The sequence below is a fragment of the Nyctibius grandis genome, chromosome W, assembly GCF_013368605.1.
Source record: "Nyctibius grandis isolate bNycGra1 chromosome W, bNycGra1.pri, whole genome shotgun sequence".
In the NCBI taxonomy this organism is placed as follows: domain Eukaryota; kingdom Metazoa; phylum Chordata; class Aves; order Nyctibiiformes; family Nyctibiidae; genus Nyctibius; species Nyctibius grandis.
The window spans coordinates 9253986-9267015 of NC_090694.1; the positions used below are offsets into that span (position 1 = coordinate 9253986).

A 13030-nucleotide genomic window follows, 5' to 3' on the forward strand; every position below is an offset into this window, starting at 1 on the left:
TGGAGAACCCTCTCATATTTGTATCATCAAGTATAATTAGTTGCATTATTGAATCCAGCTGTTCCAGCATCAAATTCTCTGGTAAGTTCCAGTGTGGCTGACTTGCTGCCTTGTAATTTGCTGACAGAAGACATTAAGGCATCATTTCCATATGTGTTAGGACTGCTTTGAGTTCATTTACAGTTCCAGTGAACTGTAATCTAGTGCAGCCTAACGGCTTAGAGCATTAACTAGAGAGCTGTATTCCCAGGTCAGGCGCTGGGTTACTATACAACTTTTGGCAAGTTGCTTAACATTTCAGGTAATCTTTCTTCTAAACTTAATATCACTATATTTACTATACTTACCTCATAAGAATTTTCGGAAGCTCAATTAATATTTATAAGTCTTCTAGCTTAGATAACAGGCCCTGTTCAAAATGCTGCTTCATAAATTGTCATTTATGGCTATATCTAACCAGTAGCGTTGGAAACATTTTTAGGCACTTTTGTTATCTTGTCAATAGAAGTTAGACTGCTTGCACAACAAATAAAACTACCAGTGTGATGAACCTTCCTGCTAACAGGTGGTAAGGATTGATTCCATGTTTTAAAACGTGGAAATTTTTCTTTCTCTCAGTTCACAGCTTATTCATGACATGGAAATGCCTTTCACCAATTAGAACAGAAATTCAGTTTTTACTAGTAAAGTTCAAAATATGTTCTTCTCCAGCTTAGTGGAATGTCACCCTGTTTGGATCCTGCTTTTTACTTCTGTGTTTGAAGTCCTGCACAAAGTCAAAGGATGAAGTCATTGGAGGCATGACATGTAGGAAAAATGTTATCGGCTTTAGCTGTTCACGGGACACTATATGATGTTAGCAGTGATACAGTAGCTAACATTATGATGACAGCTTTTACAAGGTAAATTATATCCTCTCTAGTGAAATTATTTTCTATTTGAAAGATAGAGACTAACTGAAGGCCCTTGACTTCAGCGTTGCCCACATAGTCAGTGACTGAAAGCAGTAACGCAATACAAATGATTAATTTTCAACCTATGAATAATCCTAGCAAAGAAGCAAAAAATAAATAAGTATTGATCCACACTCACAGACCTCAAGGCTGATCCATTTCTGTTATAATTGATGGGAAAATTTCCTTTCTTAGCTTTACTCTCTGTTGTTAACTAAACTCAACATCCGTCACACACGTTCACCTCATAATCACAAATGACGATCAAAAATGTCATTTTAGCCTCCAGGCATGAAGTAGAAGTACCTAGTGATGCTAGCCAGCAGGAATCAGAAGATTTTGAGTTCCTGTTTTATTTGTGTAAGGGTATGATAAGCTTGTGAGGACTGGAAACAACTGCATTGCAAATTCTTAGCAAGCTCTCCATAAGACTCAAAATAGTAAGATCATCCAGACACACATGAACGGGCACAATCCAGTGTGTCCATCCACTGTGGTACATGCAGTCCAAATCAGTTCATCATTTGCACTTTGAGAATTTATTGGAAAATTAGCTTATAAACACAGGATAGTGATGTATTCAACTACTTCTGGAGTACAGTTTGTGGCCTGACAATTAGTATTTCATCATAACATAACAAAGCTTTTAATAGTCATTTGCGATTAAGGGAGAAGGTAAGGAAACTCTGAGATCTGCAGTAGTAGGCATTTAATGGCCCTAAGTAATCCAAACAAAACTGTATTGTTATCTGCTCACTCATAGTGTTGTCAGCTCAAAGGATTTTATCAAGAATATTCCAGTACATTATATTTTTCTTAAAATCCCAATTCACGAAGAACCTCAGTTTTCTGTTTTTAAGCAGGAGCATCCAGTGCTTACTTTAAGCACTCAACTTGTATGGAAACCCTAAAGCACTCAAAAAAAATCTATCCTTCCTGCAAAAGGATCCTTCATGATCTCCCTCTATAGGCCTCTAAAGACACTTCCTTCTCTCCCTTGATGAGAAAGGGATCCTAGAGTAGTGTCCCGATGTGGTTAAAATGAAGCCACAGGTTAGGTGTCCTGGGTACCAAATTAAGCTTCTCATGCTGAGGTTTAAAGGTGCACATCCCTCATGACTAAAAGTTCAAAGTCAAAAGGCAAAGCATAGTACATTTTATGACGTGCCGAGTCATGATTTTGAAGTTATCCTCATGTTTTTTGAAGTCTGTTTAGTGAATATCTGGAAGCACTGCATAAGCTCTTGGATAAATATTCCGGCTCTCAAATATGGCCCATCATGTCTCTTCCTCTTTAAATGAAGCCCAAGCAGCTTCATTCTCTTGACAGCATTAATGGCAAGCATGCAAGGGGCTGTCTGAGAGGCCTTTGAGAATAGCAAGGGCTGTATGCATGCATCCATGCACTCTTCAGGCCTTTGAGCTGAAAGGGAATTCATTGTGTTTGGATGAGCTGTAGCAGCTGATGTTTACAGCTTGTGCTGTGTGAAGAAACAAACTGTGGGTTAAACACAGAAATTTTCTTTTGTAACCTCACTGTTGAGGATAGGGATTGTAATGCTGCCATGTGGCTAAGCAAAGGTTTTGCTCATTATGAATGTGCATAAATACAAATACATGCATGTGATGCTTTGAAAAAAACCCTGAACAGGGATTTTATTTCCTATTTAAAAAGTCAGTGAACTCAGAGGTGCCTTGTCAGTACCAACAGCTTTGTGTGTTCTGCCTGCCTTGGTCATAAAGTCCCATAGTATAAGGGTCTAGAATCTCCCTATTTTATGATGATAAAAAATGAACTGTAGCAAGGCCATCTGATATTATCAAACAGGGAAAGTGCATGGAGGCACACAGCTTTGAAGTAGCCTGGAATCCTTTTTTGCTGAAATGCCATAGTGATGGCCACAGTGAAAATAGAGGACTGTGGCTAGGAGGAAGGCACACTATCTGTTGCATCTTCAATACAAAATATTTTGTGCCCAATTCTTTTCTTTTTATAGTTATGAAGGCTTCTCACCAATAGTCTTGAACATCACAGAGAATGGCAGTGTTCAGAAAAAAATTCATTGTGCTAGGAGCCTTGAAAGGAATTTGGAACATATTGTTTACTGGATGTTAGCAGCTACTTGAAATTGAACTTTTGCTGTGTGTATACATTACCATCCTCCAATCCCACAGGTATTATACACAAATATCCAGCTCTACTGATGGAAAACATGACAGGGTGCATTTGGCAAGGATTTTTCATTCAGAACTGACTTCCCTGCCAGGAGGTTTCAAGGCTCATGCAGCATTGGCACCTACCCTTCTGCAAACCATCAGTGTGGCTAAAAAAGCTTCCTCATTACATCACTTCTTTTCATTTTCTTATCATTTAGTAAAAGTTTTTCTCTGGTGGGAAAAAGGTAGGATTGTTTGCCTCAGCCACATTAAATATTCTCACACAGCCTCCTGTCCCAATTCAAATAGATTTACTGGCAAAACTCATAATGTGACCAAGAATGGCCCAAAACAGTGATTTTTGGCTTTTTCTATTTCTGGATCTTCAACATTTCTGCAGGGAAGGTGAGAGGCGTGTATAGCAAACATAAGCTGAGCAAAGCCTTGATTTCATTAGCTGTCTTTCACAGACTCCTCATAGAAAACCACTGTCCTAAATCATTAAATCGCAGAGCTTAGCTTATGCAATGTTTGTCTCTATGAAGCCAATAAGCTAGTCCTGTGCAGGATTACTGCCCATGATTTGGCCCATAATGCCTTTGCACGTAGCTATTCACAAAATCTATCACACGATAAAGGAAAAGACATCTTCTCTTCAAAATGAGACATTTGTCCATATGGCCACACTCTCAGAGTACCTCACAGTCTGTAGAGTACGTACATATACTGTATGTGTACATGGTATACTCATTTTTAACAATGGAAAACTGAAAAGCAAAGGAATACCTTTTCAGGTATATGCAGGAACCTAATTCCAGAGGATTTAGAAGCACACCAGGAATTTTTACTTCACAGTGGAGAGAAATAAGCTTCACAGGGGGTGATGAAGAGCAAGAGGCTCACGTAGGTATCATAAATATCCTACAGTCCCCTGAGGGACTGTGGCCCATAGGTGACCCATGCTGCAGCAGGGACACCCCCAGGGGACTGCTGCCCCCGGGTGACCAACACCGGGACAGGGACGCTCCTGAGTGACTGTGGCCCATGGACAACCCACATCGGAGGAAAGGCACTAAGAAACAGAGTAGCAAGAAAACCTGAAGCAGCAAAGAACAGCAGAGAAAATGAATGAGAAGCAAATAGCAGCAGAGGAAAAGCAGTAAGAAGCAAAGTACAGCAGAACAAAATAAATAAACAAAATAAACAAACAAAGAGAGCAGCAGAAAAAACACATGCATGTGTCCTCGTTTCACTGGGATTTTGTTTCAGTTTGTGGCTAGCCATGGTGATCAAGGCCCTTAGCAGTTAAATGCAGGGCAGCTGACCCAGGCTGGCCCACAGATGTATTCTATATCATTAACATCAAGTTCACTATAAAAGGGAGGGCTTGCTAGGGAGAGGTGGGCTTGTTTTTGCTCTCTTCTTTTTTAGTATCTCTTTTTCTCATTCCCAGCAATTGGTATTCCTGGAACAACCTGCTGCAACTCTGTAGCAAAGTATAATTTTGTGTGTTTTGTGTTATCATCAATATGGGTTTTCTTTCTTTTATTAAATCTGTTTAACTTCTAACCCATGTCTCTCTCTTTTTCCCCATTTCCTTCCTCGGTTGGGGAAGGGATGTTGGGTGAGAGAAAAACTGTTATTGTTCAGCCCCAGGTGCGGGCTAAACATAGACAGCATGCAACCCCAAACCTCCTGTGTCACCCATTGCCTGACTGGAATAACTGGGACAGACTGAGTTTAACCCACAGCAAACACAGGGGAAGTCAACCCTGGGAAAGTAGGAGGGAAAAGTGTTTGGCTCAAGTGCTTTTTTGATCATTGATGTTCTTTTTTCTCCATACCCAAAACAATGATCAGAAGTTGATGTTAACTGGACATAAGTAAAAATTCCCTGAGAAGTTTTGCCCATGACAGATGCTTAGATGCTCTTACCAATAAGGTGTGCCCTTCCAGCCCCACAAAGCTCTGATTCCTTCCAGTGGGAACACGTCTGTCTCCAGTAAAAACTGACCAGGAACCACAGTGCCTGGCTCCTATCAGGTGTCCCAGCTAACAGTTCCCTTTAACTACTGCAACATAAAATATCATGAAGAGCTTATTAATAGGTCAAGCCTAAAGCTACAGGAGTATTTCAAAATATTCATTATTAAATTTGGAGCGAAAGGGGAATAGGAGTTATATTTGGTAGTAAAGAACTGCAGCCCAATATAAAAAAAAAAAAAAATTAATATGGATATTATTAAACACAGAGTTAGGTGACTGTCATGTTACAGGAGAGATTTTAACATTCAATTTTTCTTTCACTACAGTCAGTAGTAAAACATGCTTTTACTTCAAGAGGAGCTGAATGGAGCCATTAAGTGGAGTTGAATTGTTAGGCCACATGGTCTCTCTCCTTGTAATTTTCTTTGTGTTACAGGTATTTATTTCTGTTTTCCGTTTGTGTTTACATTTTCTTGGCCCTTTTAGTGCCCTAAGGAGCCATTTATAAGTGGTCATAACACAGTAACCCACAAAATTACAGCCCTATAAATTATTTCCTCAGGCATTAAAAGAGCCTGGGGAAATACAAACACAGACTGACTCAAAACTTTTATTTAATAAAATTTAGGCCATATTGGTGGTGGGGAAAAAAAAATCATCATTTCAAAAACTGGGAAACTACTTGGAAATATAGTTAATTTTTACCTACTTGTCTTATAGACAGATATCATCTTGGCATACAGGGGAATTTGAAAGCTTACACAAAAGCATACATGTGTCAGTGGAGCAAAAAGCTTTTTTGTTTTGGAGTGTTTTTTGTAAATTTAAATTTTAAGTTAACTTATTACAAATAATTAAGCCTTAGAATGGAAGAAAGTTAATTACACCCTCTAATCTCTCTCTCATGCTCTGGACATCTGGCAGTCTACCTTAGCAGTCATTTTGGCATAATAGAGAAAAACCTGGAAAACAAGGCACTCAGTGCTGAGGATATGAAATCCATCCCTATATGTTTGAGAGTGTTTACTGTGGACTACCTCTAACCTGGTCCTACAGACTGAATGTTCATTCACAGCTCTAACGCATCTTCTAGCTTAATTTCAAAAGAATCCAAGTTTGTGTGCTCCAAGACTGCTCCGCAATAGAAACCAAAACATAGCAAGTGTGGGGAGAACAACAGCAGCCACCCCACCCCAAAAAACCCACCCCTGTGATTCACTCCAAAAGCCAACTTTTTATTCAAACTAAAATGCAAAAGTAGGTTCAGTCCCCAATTTCCCCTATGTGAATGGACTGGAATCACATGCTTGCTACAAGGAACTGACGTAGCAGGCTATGTATGACTCACTAGATTATGATATGGTTTCTAAAACTCCAGACTAAAGCAAGAGTTTGAGAAACTGATTGACAGATTAATAGATCGCATAACTGCAAACTTGTCATTTTGTAATCAGTTAAATTCCCCTACTTATAAGAAGTTACAAAGCCAATGTACCAGCACAAAACAAAACTTCATACTTTTCAGGACAGAAAGTAAAGAGTGTATTTGCTAGAAACAGCAGCTTTTACAAAGTTAGAATTTAATCTCTGATCTGAGTAATAAGTTGCTGGCTCAAGAAGGGCAAGGGGGAGGACAAGGAAACAATAGGCCACACAGCCTAACCTTGACCCTGGGAAGGTTACATAGCCAACTCCCCTGGGAACTTCATGAAAGATAAGGTGACTAGGAACAGGCAGCATGATTTTACACAGGTAAATCATACCTGGCCAACCTGACTGCCTTCTACAGTGAGATGGCTGACCCTGTGGACACAGGAAGAGCAATGGATGTTGCATACCTTGATTTTTAGCAAGGCCTTTGACAAGGTTTCCCACAGTATCCAGGCACATTAGTGACATACAGTTTGCACAGGAGGAATATCAACTAGGTGGAAAACTAGCTGGTCCACCAGACTCAAATGGTTGTGATTGCAGTATAAAGTCCAGCTAATGGTGAGGTACCAGTAGCATTCATGAGGGGATCAGTGCTGAAGTCAGCGCTTTAATGTCTTTATTACTGACCTGGATGATGGGAAGGAAAGCACTCTCAGCTAGTTCACAGATTTTAGCAAATTGGAGGAACAAATGATATACTGGAGAGCATGACTGTCAGAGGGACCTCAGCAGACTAAAGAAACAGGTTGACAGGAATCTCATTAAGTTCAAAGGCAAATGCAAAGTCCATTATTCAGGACGGAATAACCCCATACAACAGTACAGAGCGTGGGCTGACTAGCTAGAAAACAGCTCTGCAGAAAAGGTCAAGATGGTCTCACTGGACAAGTTGAACATGAATCAGCAGAACAACCGTGCAGCAAAGGCCAACCACGTATTGGGCTGCATCAGTAAGCATATAGCCAGCAGGTAAGGGAAGTGATGATTCCCCTGTACTTTGCACTTGTGAGACCGCGTGTTCAGTACAAGAACCCACTGACATACTGAAGTGATACAAACGGGGAGCCATCATTCACACGTTACATACAAGAAGAAGTGGAAAGAACTGGGTTTGTCAGTCTTAGAAGGATAAGGGGAGAATCTTCTTGTTGCTTTCCATGAGACAGTGGAGAAAACAGACTCTTTTCTGAGGGGCACAGTAACTGGATTAGGCTAGGCAATACACACAAGTTGCAGCAAAGGAAATTCCAATCAGATATCAAAAAATTTTTGTTCACAATGGGAAGAATCAAACACTGGAACAGGGGAACAGAGAGGCTGTGGAATCTCCAACCAAGAGATGTTCAAATCAAAGCCTGGAGCAATCTGATCTAACTGGACCTGTTTTGAGCAGGGGGTTGGACCAAATTATCTCTAGAGGATCCTTCCAACCTAAAATCCTCTGTAACTTTAATAATGCAACAACTTATATTAAAAACAAAGATTCAAGGTGTCTCGAGGCCATGGACACACACTGCAAATTGGAAGAGTTCCACCAGGTGAACAGAAATTAGCGTCTTCCATCCTCTCTCCTTTTGTTCTTGCTGCACTGCTTTGCCATGATCTGATCAGAACAGATTTTCATAGCCTGCTTGAGGCATGCTAGAGTAAATACCTCTTGGGTGATAATAAGCCACTGGAGACAGAAGAGAGAGAGTAAAATCTTCAAACTAGCAGTCAGATCCACAAAGGGCTATGGCTTTACCATTTGTCAGACTACAAATCCATATACTGTGGGTATATGCTCCCCAGGTGGCCTACTCAGTCAAGAGGAAAGAGAGGTTACCTCATGAATCAACACCAGGCTGCAGCCTCTAAGAGAGGCCTCAAGTCTCAGCTTGATGAAAACATGAGTTGCGTGTCAGATTTGTGCAACTATACAATTGAACAGACTATCAGATGGCTAACATTATTCATTTATCATTCACTTTGAAGGCAGATGCTGGAATCATCATAACAATCAACTTGACCACCTTGTAGAACTAAATAACTAAGAACTGAAGCAAACTTATATGGTATCAGGCTCAATGGGATAGGATTCATCTCACACCTCAGCCAATGGAAAATGAAGCATTCAGCCAAGTTAAAAAAGAAAGCCTAAAGAATTATGTCAAAAAAGGAAACATATTGGGATCAACTGCTCTCAACAGTTGTCTAACCCTCTTCATTTATTAGAAGAGCTCATATAAAAGTTTCTAAGATCAGGTGATATCAGTCATACCTAGAACGAACGTTTTAAAGAACCATTCAAATAAAAAAAAATTAAAATGCATATTTCACTATGATTCCTTTTCACTACGTTCTTTAATCTCAACATCCATTGGTGGCATTTTGATCTTTTAACTCCCAGAGAGAATGTCAGACTACTTATCTACTCAGGAAATACAACAGGAGAGAAAAGAGACAGTGATCGATAAAGAAAAATAATCAACACTTTATTAGCACTTCAACAATTACCTGGTGTTCCATGGTAAAGCACAGTTTTAAAGATAACACTGGTACCTCTGACCCAACATAACTGTATGATTTTTTCCAAATACAAAGGAAAAAAATTCCCCTCCCTTTTATTTTTTTTAAAGAAAAGCTGTCTTATATTAGCTACTTATAAGCAGAGACGTGTTGCATACTGCAGTTAGATACTTCACGTTTGACAAGACATAAATTAACGTTTTAGAATGTTAAATCTGTTCAAATCCCTTTTTTGCTTAGTTGTGAGGGAGAGGATCATTTCCTAGTCTTTCCCCTTCTCCCATTTCCCTCCTATTTTTTTTGCAGACCTAAAAGAAAAGTTGAATACGATGAAATCAAGAGGCCACACGTGCTACATTCAAACATAGCTGCCACAATGTTTTAATTTAAAATTTAATTACAAGTATTTTCCTGCAGTGTAAAACATATTAGTGCTTATGTGATAATTTTTATTTTAAATTATATAAGAGTTTTGCAATAAGGGCAGCTTCTTTCATACACTGTTACATTCCTTAATGCATTACCTGCTCAAAGTATGGGTTTTAAGTGATCTTCACATAAAAACAGAGGTAACTAAGTGGAAATACTATATTTTATATGAGGTCTCAATACATGGTGCAAAAAAAAAAGTTTGTTCTATCAATCAAGATGCATTAATTTCAAGACTTACTTCACAGCAGTTTGTCTTACCCAGATATGAATGCTTTCTAACACAAGTACAGCTATTTCTATTTAGCCTTTGTCACCATGGACAGTTGCTACATCATTATGGAAACATGATAAATTCATTTTATTAGACAAATATTTGAGTTCCACTCAAGTACACTTAACAATAAAAACAAAACAGCAATCTATATCATAATTTAATTCTTTACTGAACATATTATGAGAATTTAACAGTGCTTTTAATTAGATTAGGGAGAAGTCAAATAATCAAACCACTGGATTTTAAGTTGGATTTTAAGTTTGGTATGTTTCTGTGCTGTCCAAACAATAGCTTATTTATTTAGAAAAATTCTAATAAACTCCAGCATCTTAAATATTTTCAAAAGGATCTTTTCCAGCATCACAAAACTGTTAATTCAGAAAGCATTACTAAATTTTAAAGTAGCAAATACAGTTAAAAGTCTAAGTGAACTGTTGCATTTAAGAGGGCTAATTTGGCAGAAGCTAAACTCCCTTGCATTCCAGCTTGTCCTCAGATATCAGAGGGGCTGGGGGCAGCTGAGCTTAGCCTCTGAGTGATGCCTGATTTGACACCTTAAATTTTGGCTGAAATAGGCCAAAAGTCGGCACTATCAGTCCGGCTGCATTCAACAGCTAATATGTTGAACTAACACAGGTCCGGATGCACTCATAGTGCAGAGCCCAGTCGTGGTCGATGAACTAACATGGTTCCAGATTATGCCATAAACCTGGGCACATCCACCAAAATAAAATCCTCACAACCAGTTCCACAGTTAAGGTAATTTATTTGAGCAATGGATACAGATTCTTTTAGATTGCCAGTGATGAATACACTGTCTGCAAAGCACGCTTAGGTACCTATGAACATATATATGTTGCAAGATGACTATATAGCGCTACTAATACGATTACAAATACAAGCTTGATTTCTAAGCTTCCTGGGGAAGCACCTGGTATAACCAAGCGTACGAATCTTACCCAAAGGCGTCCCTATGGGTGGAGAAGAGAGGTTCAGCCCATCGACTGATCCCAGAAGTCCGTAGTGATGTCTCCCTGGCTTCTTAGCAATGGTATCTTCCCCCCCTTGCCTCTTTCTTAAAGGCATTTTATAGTATTTTCCTATGTTTAGGTGCAGCTTGAGTGACTTTAGTCATATATACCTTTATTATTCATTGGTGTAAAATTCTCTCACTTCAATTTTAAAGGCATAGGCTAAGAAAAATTCAGAGAGCATGCTCAGGGCAGAGGGAGGCGGATAACTTTTGGGATGGGGGTGTGTTTTGGTATTATAATGAAATTATAATGAGCAAAGTTCATCCACAGGACACGATTGCACCACGATCGCTGGCTCAGCAACCAGTGTTTTGGGTGGAACGGGGTATTATTTCTTATTTGACAATAGCTATGCGATTTATCGTCTACAAGGTACCATGGAGTTCCCATACCTGCCTTGTTTACACAGAGCCTGGTCACGGTTATCTCCACACTGTTCCACCCTCCATTCTCTCAGAGTTAGCACACCAAGCTCCCTTGGTGCACGAACATCTAAGAATGCAGGCCAGGTTGCCTGGGGAACTGTCACCACATCCCACCCTAGATGCTTTCTTAGTTCTGTAAGATGTGGATATAACTTTACTCTCAATAAGTGTGCCTCCAATAATAAGTTTCAATAAGTTGCCCCCCAGTAGTTTCTCCACATGAACAAAAACTGAAACACTGTGGTCCAAATTCTGTGAACAGATCAGGTATGCAAGATGTTCTGCCTGTGCAGAACTGGACCATATTTTTCCTCAGACAGTTAAAAAGGCAATGACTGGAAAAGATGGAGAATTTAGCAGCTGCTGAAAACAGTTAAGCAGTGCAAGTAAGTGTACATTTCCTTGTCAGGCTTGAAGATCACTTGGTAGGTCCCTGAAATCCTGTGTTTTGTTTTACACAATGTAAGTGGACACTACAAAAAAGTGGAACTGTATTTTAAAGAAAAATAACTTTCCTAAAGTGTTCCAGATTCACAGCATCCATACAATCCACAAAAGAAACAGTTCATTTTTTTTTAATAGAGATTTAACAGAATATTATGTTTAGGATCTCAAATCATGTAAGCATGTTTGCAATTCTGCTTTAAATTTTGATGAAATAAATAGTTATTTTTGTCCATACTGGCCAAAGAACAGCTTTGATAAGACAGAATACAATTTTGGCACAGCAATTTTTAGTGAATTTCCATGACAGAAGTATAGACAGTTAGGAGAAGGAAGCCAATAACTACTTAAAGATGACAAAGAGTAATTACTTCCTGCTTCTAACAGCTCAATGTTAACCTTAAAAAGCACATTTTCGTTCTTTAATGCATTGCCTCATGGGAGATTTAGTTTGAAGGGCTAATGTGCCCATCCTTTCATAAAAGCCTACATCCCTGACTGAACTACATCTCCTAGGAGTCAATGCAGTCTTCTCCAAATGCCGGCTGCATTACGACAGTAAGATTCTTCTAACTCATGCTTTCCATTACCTCTGTGACAAAACCATAGTCACAATCATGAGTGGAATATAAATCAGTATTTAGCTTTGATATGATTCCCTGACTTTGGCCTGTATGGCATCACAAGTCTTCTTAGCATCTCCCAACAACATGGCAGTATTGGGTTTGTAGAAGATTGGATTGTTCACAGCTGCATAACCAACTCCCAAAGATCTCTTCATTACAATGACCTGCATATAAAGAGTTCATGTTTGACACAGTGAAAACCAACCATCATTCCCCCTCAAATGAAGATGACACAAAACCAACCTCTATAAACGAAGGGAGAGGAAGAGAGATCCCTGGCCAAAATAGGGTGTTCACTGCTACAAAACTGTATTTCAAATTTTAATATACCAGATAAATTGAAATCTGGACCAGTTTCAGAAACATGTTATTGTTAAAGACAATATTACATGTCAGATGAAGTGACTGTGGACACTACATCTATTCATATGCTTTTACTTTATTCCATATAATAAAGTCAAAGCAAGATGGGCACTGATGATTATAACATAGGTTTTTGAGGCTTTTTCATTTTTAAACTGTTTTAAGAACCCAATTCCCTGTCAACACCACAATTCAGATGAGCGTTCACATCAATACTTGGTGCAATGTACTTCTCCAGACTATTACTCTGTATTACTTCATATATGGGATTTAAAAAAAAAAAATCCTAAAATAAATTTCAGCCAGTTTTAGCCATTAAATGTAAAATTAGTTAACCAATGCACCTTCAGGAGAGAAACTGTGAAGCTGTACCAACTTTAAACATATAAATGTT

At 38.9% G+C, this 13030-nt stretch overlaps 1 protein-coding gene across 1 annotated transcript in view; it reads right to left on the reverse strand.

Moving 5' to 3' along the window:
- Positions 1–11822: 11822 nt before the first annotated feature.
- Positions 11823–13030, reverse strand: part of LOC137675666 (NAD(P) transhydrogenase, mitochondrial-like) — an 86905-nt gene continuing 85697 nt past the window's right edge. Inside the window, 1 exon segment of the mRNA XM_068421842.1 lies at positions 11823–12437. Coding sequence (XP_068277943.1) covers positions 12288–12437 — 150 coding nt within the window. The 3' untranslated portion in view covers positions 11823–12287.